This window comes from Phascolarctos cinereus, unplaced genomic scaffold, assembly GCF_003287225.1.
Source record: "Phascolarctos cinereus isolate Bilbo 61053 unplaced genomic scaffold, phaCin_HiC Scaffold_5;HRSCAF=322, whole genome shotgun sequence".
Taxonomy (NCBI): Eukaryota; Metazoa; Chordata; class Mammalia; order Diprotodontia; family Phascolarctidae; genus Phascolarctos; species Phascolarctos cinereus.
This window is the reverse complement of record NW_027555958.1, coordinates 30,308,549-30,326,642: the sequence shown is the minus strand read 5'-3', so window position 1 is coordinate 30,326,642 and position 18,094 is coordinate 30,308,549. Positions and strand designations below refer to the sequence as shown.

Here is an 18,094-nt window from a genome sequence, read left to right as displayed (position 1 = left end):
CCACATGATTTTAAAATTCAACATCGTTTACACATAAACATTTGGTGACGGTTTCTCTGTGAATCTGACAAGTTAATCTGCTAAGAATTCACACTGACAAATGGGGTTTGATTACTCCAGCAGCTGCTGATGTAATTGCAATAGGGGCGGTCCTGAGGGTGGCAGTTAGAGTCCTGTGGCAGCCTCCTGGGAAGGGGAGCCAAAGTGGGGGGGCCATCAGGGCTGAGGAAAGAGGATTCCTTGGCTTTAGCGCCATTTGTCCATCTTCTCCCAACACCACGAGGATCCCACCTGTGCAGGGCTCTACTGGGGCAGCCCTAGTCAGCTTGGAGCTCTCCCTCCAAATCCTGCAGTAGGGGCACGGAAGGCCATGACCAAAAGGGTCTGCACACCAACAGAGCTGGGAAACTTCTGCGGGCCTGGAAGAAGTGATAGCTGGGGGGTGGCGAACAGCCCCTCTGGAGTGAGGCCTCCAGGGTAGATGGGCAGGAGAGGGACAGAAGGGACTGTCCTGAAAGTCAGTGCTATGAAAATAAACAGAGAGAATGAAAGAGAGACAAAAGACAAAGACAGTCGACATATATGGAGACGGGAACTCGGTGAGAATGACCAGCTCTGGAGCTCTGAGAGCAATGATGGATTCTGCAGATGACACTCAGCTAGGAAGTACTGGGAACTCCCATTAAATAGAAGAAATGATACACAGGGAGCAGGCTAGGCCAGAAACGTGGCCAGAAAACACCAAGATGAAAGTCATCTCAGGAGGACAGGATTCTCTGGAACCTCAGTGATTCAGTGGGCTGGGACAAGTGGGGAAAGTACTGAAGGCTTTCGAGGCCTCTGGGGAGAGCCCAGGCATGAGGGACAGAATCACAGCAGGCCAGCATTATTCTAGACTGGGATGGGAACATCGTCCCCAGACAGGTCTGGCCAATTCATCTGACACTGGTCACATTTTCAGGGGCTTTCCTCCTTCCCTGAATGAAAAGTGGTAAAAATACACGTTGCCCTCCAGACTACAGACCCCGAGGTTCTCTTAAACAGTACCCTCATGCCTGATATGTGGTCAGAATTCAAATACGAACTAAAGGAAGTAGAGACAGATGGGATTTGAGAATTTGAAAATGTCTGCTAAGAACGGGGATTTGAACATGCATAGCTTGGAGGGGCTGATGGGTTTTTGGTCTAGGTAACCAGGACTGTGGGGGATGAGATTATAAAAAGAAGTGTATGTTACCTGTTAGAAATCAGGTAATTTATATTCTTGTTAGGGAGAACTGGCTTTTGGTGCCATCTTCTATTAACCAAAGTGGAAGCTGAGATGGGTGGGACTAGGGCTGTGGTGGAGGGCCACATGCAGGCCACGGAAGAGGCTTCTGTTTACAACCTGCGTCCAGGCTTATGAGCAAGCTGGTTCAGAACTCTCCAGGCAGACTCCAATCTTCTTGGGGATGCACAGAGCAGGGCAAATGTGGACAAAAAGGTTGCTTTTCATGCCTAAACCACCCACATTCCTGCCAGCTCTGTCTAGAGAGCACCCACCGGTACAGAATAGGCCGGGGGGGGGGGAGGAAGGCCCAAGGCCATGCCGTACCTTTGTTGGGAGGCATGAAGTCCTTGGCCTTGTCTTTGCAGTAGTGAAGGCAGCAAGACAGGATCAGGTCATCATTATTTCCCTGGAGAAGGAGAGTGTGAAAAACATCAGAAGGTGGCTCTGAAACCTTCTGGGAAAGGGCGTGCACCGCAAATGGAGAGGGTCAAACACTTTGGGCCCCGCAGGGCTCGATAAGCTACACAGTCACAGCTATCGTCCCTGTTCCTTCGGCTCCAGCTCAGTCCCTCGCATGTGCTATGTCGGCCTGGCATCAGACAGATGGTGCCCAAGGGGAGCCTGCCTATGTGCTCCCTGTACCTCAGCATAGCCCCCTGTCAGTTCTCTTTCTTCCCCTTCTCTCCTGATGCTCTGCCTTTTGGTGTATGACTGAGTCTACTGGTCCCACTTCTCCCTTCCCCAGATAAGCTGTCTTCTTACCTGCTGGCCAGTGATATCCTCACTTCGAAAGGCAATGGATTCAAGTTCATTGCCACGGCTGGTCAGGGCCCGCAGGCAGGAGTCCCGGCTCTCAAACCGCCTCTCCAGGAACTCAATGGACTTTCGAGCCTTCTCTTGCACCACTCGAGCATAGCCCCCGGCTCGACGTTCTGTCTCCTGCCCCTTGGCCAGGCCATCTAGCTCATTAATTACTGATGGACAGAGCCCCAGAGAGTTCAGGTTAGCAACCACACTGAGCTCCTTCTGACAGTGCAGCTGGGTCAGGGGAGGGTCACTTGTCTAAAGGCCATTCCAACTTCTGGGCCATCTATCCAAGTCACAGCTTATTCACAGGATTCCCAACCTATATCAACTTCCTCCCAAGGCCACAGGACTCATCCACCTGGTGCTGAACATCATGGCACACACTGGGAAGGGAAAAAAAGGCAAGGAAAGGGCTGGCTCTGCTTTCTTTCTGGGGGCAGTACCCAGGTTCTTTGCAATGAGAGGCTCCAGGCCCGCTGCCTCTCCTTCCTGATTCTTCAGGGCCAGCCTGCCCCGAGGGACTCCCTCTCTCCCTCCCTGAAGTCTCAAAAAGGATTTCCTGGGGCTGGTATAGGCACCACCAGGGCCTCCTGGCCTCAGGGAGAATGTGGCCAAATGGTGTGCCTTTCCCCAGAGGGGGAGGGCAGGGAGAGTATATGTGGAATAGGAGGATATGGGGGAGGGAATGAGAACGAGGGAAAATTCTTCTTCCTCTACCTTGGGGACACTTGGAGCAGCAGCCCAAGTGGGGATTTAGGAGCTATTGAGGCCAACGTTTTGGATGTGCCCATTGGCAGAGTGGGTAATGCCACAAGCCAAGTGGAGGGAGAGAGCACTGCCTCAAATGCTTTACCAGATTAATTTAGCAGGGCCCTGTCCTTTTCCAACACCACTGCCTCGGTAAACCCGTTACCTCTGACACAGCAAGACGTGTGTGTGTGTGTGTGTGTGTGTGTGTGTGTGTGTGTGTGTGTGTGTGTGTGTGTGTGTCTTTCTCTCTCTCTCTCTCTCTCTCTGAGACACAGCTCCATTTCTGGTGAAGATTCTTTCCAAGATTCCAGCCAAAAGCCTGAGATCAAGTGGGAAATATGCACTCCTTGGGGGCTCGGGGAGAGTTTGGGGTCTGAGGCCTCTCCTAAGCACAGTGATTCACAGCCTGGGGAGCCGGCATGAGCAGGCTGTTCCATGGTAAGCCTGGCACTCACTGTCTGGGTATTCCGAAGATCTACCCCACACACATATGTGTAAGTCTTTGTGCAGGGATGGAGACGGACATGGATGGACACACATGCCCCCTGAGGCTCAGCTGGGATTCTGGTGGTGGGGAGGAGGGGGAGGGGGAGGGGAGTGGCGCAGCAGCCAGAGGAACACCAAACAGGAAAAGCTGGTATCCCATCCCCAAACCCGCTTTCCTGCTCCAAACCAAACAGGCTTCAAAGGGAAGCTTGTTTGTGCTTCGGCACCAGGCAGGACTTCTCAATGCTGGGGTCAGGCTGGAGGAGAAGGAGCGGGTTAAAGGGCAAGGGAAAGAGGCCCAATAGAAAGCTTCGGGCCCTCACCCCTTGCTGCCCGGATGGAAGAGGAGCTGGTCCCTGGAGGGCCTGCGAGCCTGAAGGGGGTCAGAGAGGGGCTGCTAGGGCTACCAATCTCCTCTACAAATTCAGATTTTTTCTTCATACATTTAATTCAAACTTCCTTGTCTATACACTCTTTGCTTCCCCAATGAAGACTGTAAACTCGTCCCAGGGAAGGGCTGGTCCTCGGCTCTGAATTTCCACAGAGAACTAAGGTTGGGTCCGTAAGACACGTCAGTGTGACCAAGGTGATGTCGGCGGCATCTGGGTCCAGCAAGCTCATCCCTTTCTGGCCTGCCACCTGGTCCCCCTCCCCCTCCCCATCTCACTGATCTGGGTTGCACAGGGCAGGCCAGGCTTAGCAGAATACGGCCCCGAGGCTGCTCCACCCCCCAGGGCTCAGAAAGAGGGTGAGCTGGTGCCTTTCTGTCAGCTGTGTCTCAGGGACGTGTGTGGGGAACAGCTCAAGTGCTGTCTGCCTTCTGCCATCCAGCTGTTTGCAGTGTCCCCAGAACCTGCACTCAGGACCCCGCTAGCTATTTCTGCTCTCTCCCTTTCCTGGCTGGGCTGCCATGGAGCCAGCTCTAACCACCTCCTGAGAGTCAACTGCTACATTTTCAGGAAGAGCATTTACACCTCAGAAATCAGCAAACCGCCAAAAAGCAAGGCCAGATTACTCATTTTGTTAATTGTTTAAACTTAAGAAAGTGATGGAGAAAATGTGAATAATGCAGATGAAACGTCAAAGGGTGTTGTGTGCACAGGAGAACTGCTTGTTAAATGTTTCCCCAGCACACAGCTGTCACTCCCCCTGCCTGCATCTGTGGGGCTGAAGGGAGAGAGGGAGGCCTGTCAGGGAGGCCCCCAAGGGCCACAGTGCTTAGGTGGTGACTGATAGTGTGTTTCCTGCAGTAATCTAGGGACTGATCACCTCTCTGGGGGCAGTCACCCCCTACCTGCTTCCCCCAGCCCAGGAGCTGGGATGCTCAGGGCAGAGAAGCAGTTCTCTGGAGGTCTTGGAAGGGGTGGCAGAGGTGGAGGGCTGGGCAGATTTCCCCCATACTCCCTGATGTCCCAGAGAAAAGGACTCCGTGGCAACTGACCCCTGGCCAACTTGACAGAGACATTCTGAAGCCCATGCTCTGTGGACTAGCCATTGACTGCCCCGTGATGGAGTCTGCGGGAAGCTGACCAGACACTTGGGGATGAGTCTGAGGTGCCAGGACACAGGGTAGACCAGGGCCCTCAGAAGAGAAGCTCAAAGTGTCTCTTAACTCCAGTGAAGCCTCAACTAAGCCCTCATTCCAAGGGCCAGGATGAACTGAGGTTCTGAGATGTCGACACCCAACCAACACCAGCACTGGGACAGTGGTGACCACTCAAAGCCCAGGACTGGTTCGAGATGGCCTCCCTGGTGCAGTCTCATGGTGACACCGGCCAGAGGAATGCTACCTCCAACCGACAGAATCATCATGAAAAGCTGTAAGACAATCAGACCAAAGGCATCTAACCACTTCAAATCCTCCCAGACTTGCTGCCAGACCACCCAGCAGCACTGCCGCTATCTGCCAGGGCTGAGTGTTTACCAATAACGGGAACCAGCTTTGCCGTTTTACTGCGAGCTTTATAAGGATAAAAACAAGGGCTGGGCTCAGGCAGGCCCTAGTTGCTGAGATGCAGGAGTCCATTTGCTCGGCAGCCGAAGCCATCGTTCGGCCCTAATCATCTGCCAGGCTTGGTTTGTTAAACAATTTTCCCTCGCCCTCCTCATTCCCAGGTTCCCTCTGAATCAGCCTTATATAAGTGGCCCTACTCTGCATGCCTGGCCCATCATCACAGGGGTGTGATGTCTAGGGAGCCCTCAGGCCTGTGTGAAGGCAGCGGGTGTGCGGGGAAGGCCGTGGCCCTGCTGCCTCTCTGGCATGACTCACCAATGAGGGGCACCACGAGGATGTACTTCCTGCTCTCCAGCAGCCGTACCAGGCTGCCCAGGTGGTCAATGAAGCCGTTGGTGTCTGGTACAAGGAACAGGGGTCTGATCTCTAGCTCCATCTGCCTCATCTGAGTCTGGTCCTCCAGGACAGCCTACAAGACACAGGCAGGCCGATGGGTGAGTGAGAAAGGGTCAGCTGGAAGATGTGTCAGAGGAACCAGAGTAAAGGGGAGTCCCAAGCAGCTCAGGGCCAGCTCTGAAAGCAGGGCTCAGAGGGTAGAGAGGAGTGCTGGGCTTCCGGGGGCCAGACCCCCAGAGGCTCAAGGCAGAGGGACGAGGGCAGTGACAGCATGAAGACCGAATGGCCCCCAGAAAGGCGAGTTACATACATGGGAAGCGAATAGATCTCCTGGGCACTGGGTCAACGTTCTGAAATCACTGGAGATGCTTGGTCTGTCCAAACTCTTACAGACTGTTACAACAAATCAGTACCACAGGGCTCCCCTGCCTAGAGCTGATGTTGATGTCAAGTCTTCTGAATGAGATGACCCAGGAAGAGGGCCTCAGGGGCTCTTCTCCATTCTCTCCATGGCACCTCACTTCCACCCCTCCAAACTCGGTGTTGTGGAACCCCAGCACTCTGCACCTGTTTGGCTTCTTAATAAGGGTGAGCTTTAATATTCCAAGTGCTCTGGGGGGCCTCATCCCTGACATCTTCCCAAAGCTGGGCTTGACCACCACACCTACATGAGCTCCCTTGGTGACACTCTCTGAATGAGAGTTTCAGCAAGGCCTCAGAACTGCTCAGGACACAGCGGGTGTGGCATCGATCCCAGGGCAGGTGCACCCGGAAGGGCCAGGTCCTGTGTGCTGAGCCTCAGCCACCAACAGAAAAGAGAAGCTCTGCTCCAGTTCCCGGGTGATGACAGTAAAACTGAAAGCCCAGGGTTTCTAAAGGAGGGAGAAGGTAGCCTCCCTGTGACCTTGGGGGGACCTCTCTTTCTGAGTAAGGGAATGCTGCCTCTGTGACCCTGAATGGCTGAAGTCTGCCTCGCACCTCTGTTGCTGGCTGCCATCTGTGGGCCCCCTACTCCCCACCCCCGCCCCGTGCATGCCCACCGGCAGGACCAACTCTTTTCAAGCAACTGAGAGCGTGAGAACAAACCACTGAGGTCACTCCCCTTCCCAGGTACCACAACCCCACAGCTCTGATAACCTCTTCCTGTCCTGTCTGCTCCACCCAAACACGGCATCCGCTCTGTTCTTCATCTTCTTCCTCCTCTTCCTCCCCTTCCCCAGGCCTTCTCGCTCCTGCCTGCCTGAAGCACTCCCTGTTCTGGCCTCCCTCTGAGGAGAGACATGTAGGCAAGGGCAGCAAGCCGATCTCACTCATCATAGGGCTAACCTTTTCCAAGCCAGTCTCGTTCACCCTAGCAAGGACATCCTCACGACTGGCCTGTCTTTGCCTTCACAGGGAAACTGAGGACTGATGTTATCTTTATCTTGCTTAGTCTGTACATCTTCCAGGTCCTCGTCTGCTTTCTGCACCTGACCTGGTGGCAGGACGGTAGCATGGGACCTGATGTGAAAGGGGAGAGGCCAGCAAGCCTTTCCCAAATGTTAACCATTTAGGTGGGATGGGAAGAGGAGGGGAAGAAGGAAAGGTACACAGGAGAGCAAAGGCAGAAGGGGTTTTGGCTCAGGGCCAGCGGTGGCAACAACCCTTCGTGTTTCCAGGGGCGGTGAGACGTCAAGCCGTGGCCCCTTCATCTGGTAACAGGGCCTCCTGTAGCGAACTTCCCCTAACCCAGCTCTGCCCAGTGAGTCACCAAAAAACCGTTTCCTGTTCCCCCCATGCCCTCACTTAGTATCAGAAGGGTTCAAAGGAGCTGCTCGCTCTTCCCCGAGGTACCAGCTGAGTCTCCAGGGATGGTCTGGTTTGGGTCATCAGCCTGCTATGGCTTCCTTGACAGGAGCAGTACAGAACGCTGAGCACTTTGAGTGTCCCTCTCAAGGCTTTCTCTCTTTGTGGATGCTCTCTGTAGTGCTGTGGGTGTGTGTGTGTTTGTGTGTGTGTGTGGCGCGCATTTGCCCTCCCAACTTTTCCAGATTTTACCCGTCAGATTCCTGGCAGCTGAGCATGGCGCCTGTGCCGGCCGTCACGTCCCATTCTGATCCCTCGGCCGCACGGTGAGAGAAGGACACAGGATGCGCAGGGAGTGTAAAAAAGTGAGGTCGGTGGGGAGAGTGCCAAGCCCCTGCTCCCAGCCCGGGGACGCTTGGGGAGTGGGGGGAGCGCACTGTGGTGGAGTTCAGAGGCCGGTAGCAGGATTTATTTTTGTTTGTATGAATAAAAAGCTGTAGAAGTCTCTGGCTGAGGGATTGTTAGGGGTGAGGGGTTGGTGATTCATACAGATTCTGCCTGGTCCCTGGCCAAGTGTGATGCCCCGGACGGCGAATGTCACCCTGCCGAGGTTCCTGTTGGCTCAGACCAGGTGAAAGGTAGAAGTGAGCCAGGAGGGCCCAGAGCAGGAGAGGGGACTGAGTATCCCACCCCTGTCCTTCCTGTAGAGCAGGCCATACATCTGCAATGGACATCACTCTGCCATGGAGGTAGAAAAGGACAAAGGTAAAGATATGCTAAGTTCTGACCATGCTGCTTCTCAAGGGTACTGACCCCCTCATCCTCTAGCTGGGAGGAGACAAATGTGTTGTGTATACCTGGAGAAACCCCGCTTCATGTTCTCCTCCTATAAAGTGAGGCAGCTCTGATGTGCTGACATTAGTAAGTGGGCATAGAGAGAAAACCCTGGCCCAGCTAGCCAACAGAGGCGTCAAGGAGCTAAGCAAAGATTGGGCGGCACAGCCAGGCACGGACTGCCTTGCTCCCCCCTCCTAGGCTCCTCCTGACTGACAGGCTATTCCATTCATCCCCTCCTGCCCCATGGCTCCTCTGATTAGGCAGAAGGGTGAGCACTGCCTGAGGCCTCCAGGGCTTCCAAAGCACACCTCATCAAGAATGAGCCTGGCTATCATCATCTCCACTCCACACATGACCCAGAAATAAAGACTTGCTCAGAACCACACTGTGCCTTTAGGCAGGTGTGGAAGTGCCAGGGCTGGAGGCTCCTACTGTGGATGTCTCCCAGCCTCTCCTTGACTCAGGGGATGCCTAATGCTCTGGCAGACAAGAGGCCCTGGAAAGCAGAGCTGTCCTTTCTCCTGGAGCACCTCGGGGGCTGAACATTCTAATGACCAGGTGTTGCATGGGCTCAGCCTGTCTCCTCAGACTGAACGGCAGCCCCTTGAGGCCAGGGAACATACTGTCACCTTGTCTGGTTTCCCTCATAGTTCCTAGACCAAGGCCAGGCACAGAACATGTTACAGAAATACCTCTGGCTTGACTGAGAAAGGAAAGTGGTGTAGGGGATGCTGGAGGACTGGCTTTCCAATCTACTGGCATGGCCTTCAGCAAGGCTCTTTTGGGGCCTCAGTTTCTTCCTCTGTAAAAAGGGGCAACTTGATGGGGGCAGGAGGATCGGAATAAATGCTCGACCTGGGAGGGCGGCTCCTCCGCTCCCCCTTCCTGCCCTGGCGTGAACGTGTTCCTCGGCTGGTAGCGCGCTGGCCCTCCCGCCAGGCGGGAGCCGGGCCTGGGTGTCTGCCTTCCGCCGCGGGCAAGCCGAGCTGCTCTCACACAGGTGTAGGGGGGTCATGCGCACACCCCATTGTTCAGCCCCCCGCGCTCCCCAGCTATATTTAGCTCCCGACTCCTCGGGCTGCCACAAAGGAGCGGCTGCATGTCCAGGAGGCGGGCGGGCAGGGGATGGGGAGGAGAGCTATTTTCAGAGCACATGTCATAGCTGGCTGGCGAGTGGGACTGCTGCTGTAATGCCGAGCAGAACAATAGCCATGGTGAGAGGAAGAGACTGTTGTGCTTCAGGTGGGATGTTTGCGACTGCTCAGGAAGCCTGGCCGCTCCCAGCTGGTGGCAGCCCAAAGCACAGAGCAGCCTCCTGGGGTCAGGGCAGCAGTGCCAGCAAGGGGGCAAGGTGCCAAGGAGCCACACCTCGGGGAGGATGTCCAGCGGGGGACTGGCTAGTTGGGGACATCCCAGCCCTCTGTTCACCCCTCAGCGTGAGTTCTCGGAAAGAGGGGGCTCAAGGCGTCAAGGATGACCAAGGAAAGCGGGGCCAGGCCGACAACAAAAAAAGCCAGGGCTGGGCTGCCTTGAGCATGAAGGGTCTGGATTAGGCTTCAGCTCCAGCTGCACAGACCCAGGGAACTGCCCACACCCCTGCTCTGACCTCCATTCGGCCCCACTCCACAGCCCCTCGGCAGCTCCGGAAGGAGGGAGGAGTCCGCTGTGGAGAGAGCCCAGATCTTCCCCTCCTTCTTCCACCCCCGGCAATAGATGAGCTTAGGCCCAGGGGTCCAGGCCCACAAGTGAGGAAGGGGGGAGGGGCCACAGCCTGAGAATCGTGCTTGGTTTCTTCATGGAGGTGGAGAGGGGGCAGCTTCTGCACCCCATCTTTACATCCCTTTCCCCAAACACGTGTGGTTCCTGTTTTGCTGAGAGCTGGGGACTTGACTTACACCTCTCAGTTAACACCCCTCGGAGGCTGGTGGAGTTCAGAGCAGTTTAATTTACAGCCCATCTCCCCAACCTTAATGCACTCGATGCTCTATTCTTCCTTATTGTATTAGCAACCCAGGTACCTGCCAACAATAATGGCCCCTCTAACTGGGAGCCTCTCCCCCCACTCCCAGGACAATTTATACCTTTTCCTTGGGATTTTTTTTTCTAAATTAAACAAAAAGAGGAAAAATAAGAAAAGGTTAACGTGGGTTTGGAGAGACGAAGCCCAGTGGTTCTGGGCAGGGAGCCAAAGGCCCGAGGGTACACACATGTGTGCGTTCTCCCAGAAGGGCCTTCACCGGCCCTGTTTTACAGCCACCTCGGCACAGACTGCAGGGTTCACGCATATGGCCAGACAGATGTGTCTGGCTTACGTTCAAGGCTGGAAAATGAAGAATTATGGAAGTGAAGGGCCCTGGGCATTAAAGGGGGAAGAGGGGGGTTTTGGGGGGGAATTTTTCCTCTGCTGAGAAATCCTCCTGTGGCTGTGAGGCCAGAGGAAGGAGGCTGACAGGAGGCAGGGCAGCCAGTCATGGCGAATGTGGGGCCTTCTCTTAAAGGGGCCAGTCAGGGTGGCCAGAGGGGCTTCCCCAGCAATTCAAGCTCGATTCTCAGGACTCTGGCAAGCCTCCTGAGGCTGGGGTCTGAAGAGACACCCTTGTAAACTCCAGGACACACAGGAAGATGGAGGTCCTGTGGGTAAAGCCTAGCATTCCCTGGGCCAGGCAACTGGAGACGTTATTCTATCATGCCCAGAGATGGGGAAGCACAAAGATGATGAAAAGAGATTATAGGAACAGGGAAGAGTCTCCCCAAGACTTAAGACGGGACGTTGTTGTCTCTTTAAGCATGTGAAAGCTGATTAGAGAGGACGGGTCCTTTTTCCATTGAGGCTGGACTTGAGAGAGAGAGAAGACTTCAAATGGAGCAGAAGGGGCTGCAGACAGAGGAGGCAGGGGTGTGACTTGCTGAGGGCAAGTGATGGGAGGCTGTGAAAACGCTTTATTTGAAGGACTTTCTAGGAAGGGCTGGAGCAGGGCTTCTGGGCCTGATGTCCAGAACTTGTTTCTGACTTTTAAAAAAATATTTTGGTAACTGCATTTTAACTTCATTGGTTTCTCTTGCAATCCTATGTACTTTGACACATTTAAAAACACGATTCTACCAAGGGTTCAGGACACAGAAAAGTTAAAAACCCTTTGGTTCAGAGAAATTCCTCCAAAACTCCCTTCCTATTAAAAGGGCACTAACTCTATGCCAGAACTTCACCTCTTGCTCCTTAGAGTGCCTGATCCCCAAAGGCCCACGAGGAAGGATGGGCCCAGCCAGGGAAGCCCTGGCATGGCGAGGCTACCACAAAGTGCATCTCTACCAAGTCAGAGTGCCTCCCCATGAGCCACATGAAGCCTGCTCTTCACCACCTTCCCTTTCCTCGACCCCGCCCTCCCAGACACACCTGGATCTTTTCTCTGCGACGTTGCTGCTCAGCTATCTTCCTGGCCAGCGCCAGCTTCCTGGCTCGAAGCTCTCTGATGTCATACTCGCCCCCACTGCCTTCGGCCTCAGAATCTTCCTCAAAATCTTCAATGACCACATCGTCCTCCTTTAGGCAGCAGGAGTAGGCCAGTAAAAGAGGCAGGAGAAAAGATAGTTAGCCCTGAACCCTCACTTGAGGCCCTGCCCTCTACTTCCCTGAAGAAAGGCCAGTCTGACCAGGCAGAGGGTGGGCCAGGGCTGAGGGGGTAGGGAAAGAGCTGTGTCACCAGCCCTACTGTCTCCCTCCAGCACACTCCGAGTTACTCCCTTTGCGCAGTCACTGACACCCAGCCCTCCCAGCTGGCCCGCTTGGATATCCCTAACAGTTCTTGCACATTCACAGTTAACTGTCCTCCCAAGCATCCTTATATGTTCTAAGTCAGCCCCTGACTACTTTCCTTCTGAAACTACCACAAGAAAAAACAACCGGGAAAATTGAAGTGCTCAAAGTGAAATCTAATTCATGCTCAGTATATGTGACAGGAATCCAAAGTGACTGACAGCTGAAGTGGGCCTACAACTTCCCTTGACACCCTGGCCCAGAAGAGCCTGCCACAGCCCCTTCTCAGGGCTAGAGCCTGGCTCCCTCTTCCAGCAATGCTCTCAACTGTCAGGCTGCTTAGCCGTTCCCCCTGCAGCCAGGGCCAAGGGTATCCAGCTTGGGAAACTTGCTGCCAGTCTGATAGAACACCCGGGGGTCGTCACCTCCCCTACCGCAGCCTCTGCTCTCAAAGGCCACTCTCCGGGTGGTCCCAGATTCTGCTCCTCTCTCCTTCTGGCCCTGGTCAGCAGAGAAAATGCAGCTGCCCAACGGAGCTCGGGAACTCTTCCTTGGAGGGACAGGGTTAGCAGGGGTAGATGGGGAGGGCTTAGGGAGGGAGGGAGAGAGGGTGTGGGCCTCAGCCTCTGCTCCAAGACACTGTCTCCGATGCTTCCCACTAGAAGTTCTAACATGAGAAGCACCAGGCTGGACTTCTTTGTCTAGGGGCAGGAGCCTGGTGAAAGAGAAACCAAGATCCCCTTGGTGTCTGCTCACTGCTATGACTAAGTCAAGTGCCTAAGCTCAGACCCAGTCAATCCTTCCAGTGCTGGTTGAGTAAGGTCTGAGAACCCTTCCCAGGCAATGTCCAGCCTCTGCTCTGCCCTTCAACTGCTCTTCATAAGATTATATTCTGATGAGGTTTGTTGGCTTGGCTGTGAAGAAGTGAGAGTCATGTCTTAAAAGCAGGATCTTGAAAAATTAGAACCCAGGGAGCTCTACTGCTGTTCCAGTAGCATTTCTGAGGAACTGGGGAGCTGGATTCTCTTCTGCATGTGACTAACAGCACCACGCACTAAGCCTGCCTCCTGCCCACGATACAGACGATGTCGGGTCACTCTCTAGAGGACAGGAGGTCCCAGACTGAGCATGTACCTCAACTACCTCTCCTTGAGGGGCCTGGAGTGTCATACACAAACACAGATTTGATCTGCCCATGTTTCTTGTCATCTTTTCTTATCCCTCATTCCTTCCAGAGGCTTAGATTGTGCATGAGAAGGAGGAAGACTTCATCTCAAAACCATTTCCTCCCTTGCAGAGCTCACGAACACCCGGGTAAAGTGAGGCAGGACACCTGGCCAGTCCCTGGGGAACAGTGCCCACATATTCAGCAATGGCCAAGGCCATGACAGAGTCTGGGGAGAGTCGGCCCACGGTCAAGAGGTGGTTACTGAGCCTCACTTGCTCCGCTCTCTCAGCAGATGAGGAAGTGCTAGGTTATGAAATGACACAGGCTGGCCTATGAAGGGTTTCCCAGGAGTCATTCACAGAAGGGAAGCCAGGAGGCTCGTGGGAAAGAGAAGAAGTGGGCAGCCTCATGTGGGTCATGACCTTTGTTCTGGTCAATGGGTTGAGATGGGGAGAGTGTGGAATATGGTGCTGTGACAAGAGACTTGTTCTGTGCCACCTCGGAAGAGGGGAGCAAAAGACTGCTTTCAGGTACTTGTTGGAGAGAATTAGAAGCCTTGGAGCTGAGTGGTGACTGAGAACCACCTACTGAGGCTCCAGGGGCCTCAGTTTCTTCATCTCTTAACAGGGACTACAGACCACAGATCTGGAGTGAGAAGGGGCTTTGGAAGGTCCCACAGTGAGGGGCACAAAGGCTTGGGAAGCAGGCCCTCTCACTGCCAGCTCAGGGCTCTCACCTGCCTGTTCTTGGGAGAAGCAAAGGATAGGATCTAGGGAAGGTGCTTGGTAACAGGAAAAGTGCTTAGTATGACTCTAGCTCCCTGCAGACCCACAGTCATCCGTGAGATCTGCCTTGGCCCAAACAAGGAGAGGGTCTGAGGGCCCTGGCTATTCTCGCTTCCCCCTTCATCACAAATGGCCCCCGCTCACAACTCTTAGTGGACACTGGTTTCACCTCCTTCATGCCTCCCTGCCCCACAAACACTGGCCACTGTTACAGGCCAGCCAACTTCTGGCTGAGGGTGATCTGGCCCCGACCTCCCCACATTATACGCCTCTGACCTTGTAAGTCTCCTCATTTAACCTAGCAGGCAAGGAGGAGGGCAAAAGCCCTGTGAATCCATACCCTTTCAGGCACCCAGCAGGCAGGTACCCGCAGGTAGGGAGCCTGGCAGCAGGGTGACCTTGACATTCACACTGACCACCCCCCACGCACATATGCACACACAGAAGGCAATCTCACTCTACATGTACGCAAGCAAACATGACCTCTCTCTCTCTGTCTCTCTCTCTCTCTCTCACACACACACACACACACACACACACACACACACACACACACACACGCACGCACAGGGCATAGCCTCTGGCAGCAGTGATGTTCTGCATGTACACAGGTATACAGTTAGTGTCTCTCTGTCCCTCCCAGGACCTGGAGTGAAATGAGGGCTACAGAAACAACCCAGGGCAAACAAACATGAGGAGAATTCCTTAATCACATCAGGATGTTCAGGGACCGGGGGGGGGGGCAGGAGGGGCCAGCAGTGTCAGCTCTTCCTGTCCTTGTGATGGAGGCCTGTGCAGCCCTGAGCTCCATGTCTATAAACTTGATCCTCACCCTGAACCCTGACACCCCCCTCACCCCAGCCCTTTCCCTAAGCCTCCAGAGCTGCACGTTATTAAATCTTTTCCCCGTTCCCTTCCAACGCACTACAGAATAGCAGCATCTGGAACTCGTAGGAGAGATGGAGGCAGCGGGCGGGCAGGAGGGCCCGGCAGGGGCACCAGCAGAGTGCACTCGTGAGAAGCTGGCTGTTGGAGGTTCACCCACAGACCCAGCCTGCAGTGGCTATAAATAGCTCAGAGGGAGCTGAAGCCTCGGGCAGAGGCTGGTCCCCGGGGAGCTTTCCCGCACAGTACCTGATCTTCCAGTTGTTTTCCCTCTTGGCTTCCCATTTCCTTTCCCATGGTGTCTGGGACGGGCGCCACTGACACATATTTTCCACCCTTGAATGCCAGCAGAGGCTCTTCTTGTCCACAAAGGGCTTCCAGGAAATACTTCAGCACTGTGACCCTCTTGCAGTCAGCTGCAATAACCTACAGTGAAGGGGAGAGAGAAACAAGAATTCGCTGAAAGAGAAGATGGTGGGAGGGATCAGTTGCTGGCTGAGGGGCTCCTGAGAACCATGTCAAAGCGACTGTCAGGGAGGGAGGCTGCTGGGTGCGTGTACCCTGGGGACGAGGCTGGCCAAGTGTCCTCAGACTTCTGGGCTGCGTGCTCTGACAAATGGCCACAGTCCTCCTCCTTGCGAGGAGGGCCTTGGGAAATCACCTTTGGTGTTTCCTTCAGTCTTCCAACTTCTTTTGATCACATCTGAGGAAAAGGGGCTATGTTGAGGAATATATTGGTGGGGGGGGGGAAGGCATGAAGAGAGCCCAAGCAGCCCTAACCCCTTGCTATGGGGAAGGGCAACGAAATCATCAGTCTCAATGGAGGCCCTCTTCCTGCCCCCCCTCCCAAGACCCTTCCTCTCCCCCTCTCAGGTGTAAATCACAGCGAACTCCTCTGAACAAGCTCTTGCAGGGGACCCAAGGGTCCTCCCAGGCTCAGGGAGGCAGACACCAGGAGGTGACTGAACTAGGCTGTGGTGTCTCTCCAAAGTTCTGCTCCTCACGAGCTCACACTATTCCTCTCCCGCGTGACTATATCTGAACACAACCAAGTACTTTAGGGAAGCTGGGGCTGATTTAGTTTAAATGAAATTCAATATCTCGAGTAATCATCACATTTATGAGACTTTCAGATGGAATTTCCATAGGCAGAATCTGGACTCTTTCCCCATTATGCCTACACGTAAACACATACAAACACACCTTGACTTCCAAACCCATCTTTTTTTGGGGGGGAGGGGAGCATGCATCTCTTCTCTGGCCTTTGGTGACCTCATCTTCCTACTGTCTGTCACAAGCAGAAGTCTAAGCTCATCAACAAGAAGGTTAAATGTGACATCCCCCTAGTGAACTGGCCCCTTCCCCCAGAATAGTCATTTCTGCCACTCCCTACTGATCTCTCCCTCCCTTTTTTGAATGCCCACAGCCCTGACAAGACCATCTCACACATTCAACACTAGGTCACAGAGCCACTGCTGGGTGAGAGGACACCAGAGGAGTCCTAAGTAATGAGGACTCCTGCTTAGCTTTCTCAGACTTCACTGTGCTTGACACTCAGCTCCAAAAAGCAGACGCCTGGCCCATCTGCAGAGGGACCGTGCTGGACACCCTATCTGTCGGCTGGTCAAGTGGTATTTATTAAGAGCCCACTATGTGTGAGGCCTATGCTAAATGTTGAGTATACAAAGAGAAAGAAAGAAAGAAGAGAGAGAGAGGGAGGAATGGAAGAAGGAAGGAAGGAAAGGAAAGAAAGAAGAAAGGAAAGCCCCTACTTTCAAGGAGCTCACAGTCTAATGGGGAAGCCAACGTGCAGACAACTACACACAAAGAAGATGTGCACAGGATAAACTGGGGGTCATCTCAGAGGGAGGGCACAGACATTAACATTAAGGAGGACTGGGGACGGCTTCCTGCAGCAGGCGTGCTTTTAGCTGAGAACTGAAGGAGGCCAGGGAAGCCGGGAGGTGGAGACGAGGAGGGTGGATGAGTATTCAGGGCATGAGGGGCAGCCAGGGAAAATGCTCCGAGTCAGGAGATGGGGTGTGATGTATGAGGAACACCAAAGAGGACAGTGTGACTGGGTCACAGACTATGTGAAGGGGAGTGAGGGGGAAAAAGACTGACCAGAAAGGTAGAAAGGGCCAGGTAATAAAGGGGCTGTGTGCGTGCGTGCGTGCGTGCGTGCGTGCGTGTGTGAGAGAGAGAGAGAGAGAGAGAGAGAGAGAGAGAGAGAGAGAGAGAGAGAAAGAACATGTGAGTGTGTCAGTCATTTAGGAAGATCAATTTGACAGATGAGCAGAGGAAAGAATGGACTGGGAAGGGACTTGAGGCGGAGACAACCCCCCTTCCCCCCAAAGCAGGCTACTGCAGTGGTCCAGGTGGGAGGTGATGAGGGCCTGCCCTGAGGTGGCTGCAGTGTCAGAGGAGAGAGGAGGACTCTACCAGAGATGCCACAATGGTAGAAACGATAGCACTTAACCAGCCATTGGCTATGGGGCTTGAGGCTGACAGCCTGGTTGGGAACCTGGGTGACTGGGAGGATTCTGGTACCCTTGACAGCAATGGGGAAGTCAGGAAGAGGGAAGGACATGTCGAATTGAAGATATCTACAAGATCTTTAGTCTGAGGTATCTACAAGGCAGTGGGAGGCACTGGGAGAGAGGTTAGTGCTGGACAAAGAGATGGGAGCCATCTGCAGAGATGTTCACCTGAAACCAGGGGAGCTAAGGAGCTCACTAAGTCACATGACTCACATGCCCTTGATGGAATTCAGGCTTCCCAGAACAAACCCTTGACCGCACTTGAGGACCCAGAGGGCCACATGTGGCCTCGAAGCCGCAGGTTCCCCACCCCTGGTCCAGACTGAGAAGAGAAGAAGGCCCAGGACAGAGCCCTGACGGACAGCCAGGATTATCAAGGGGGATGTAGAGACAGTCTGTCTAAGGGAAAGTGGTGAGACAGGGAGGAGGAGAACCAGGAGAGAGCAGGGTCATGGAATTAGGTAAATTAAGCAGGAATGACCTGTGCTCTCTAGGAGCTTACAATCAGATTCATACCACATGGATCAGGCACATTTTAAAAAGTGACCAATCACAACACCTTTTAGCAAAGAGGGAAGCGTCCTCAGTGCCTGCTGTTCTTAGAAACCGAAGGGGAGCTATTCGGAGGGCAGGGGCTCGGCTGTTTTTATTCGCGGGGCCTGCCAGAACTACCTGGC

The 18,094-nt window shown here is 54.1% G+C and overlaps 1 protein-coding gene across 1 annotated transcript in view; it reads right to left on the bottom strand.

Annotated features, from left to right (window-relative positions):
- The window catches only part of SMG6 (SMG6 nonsense mediated mRNA decay factor), a 172,480-nt gene that overhangs the window by 2,656 nt on the left and 151,730 nt on the right, over positions 1-18,094 (bottom strand). Inside the window, 5 exon segments of the mRNA XM_021007027.2 lie at positions 1,595-1,676; positions 2,033-2,244; positions 5,583-5,736; positions 11,680-11,826; positions 15,127-15,303. Of these exon segments, the coding sequence (XP_020862686.1) occupies positions 1,595-1,676; positions 2,033-2,244; positions 5,583-5,736; positions 11,680-11,826; positions 15,127-15,303 (772 nt within the window).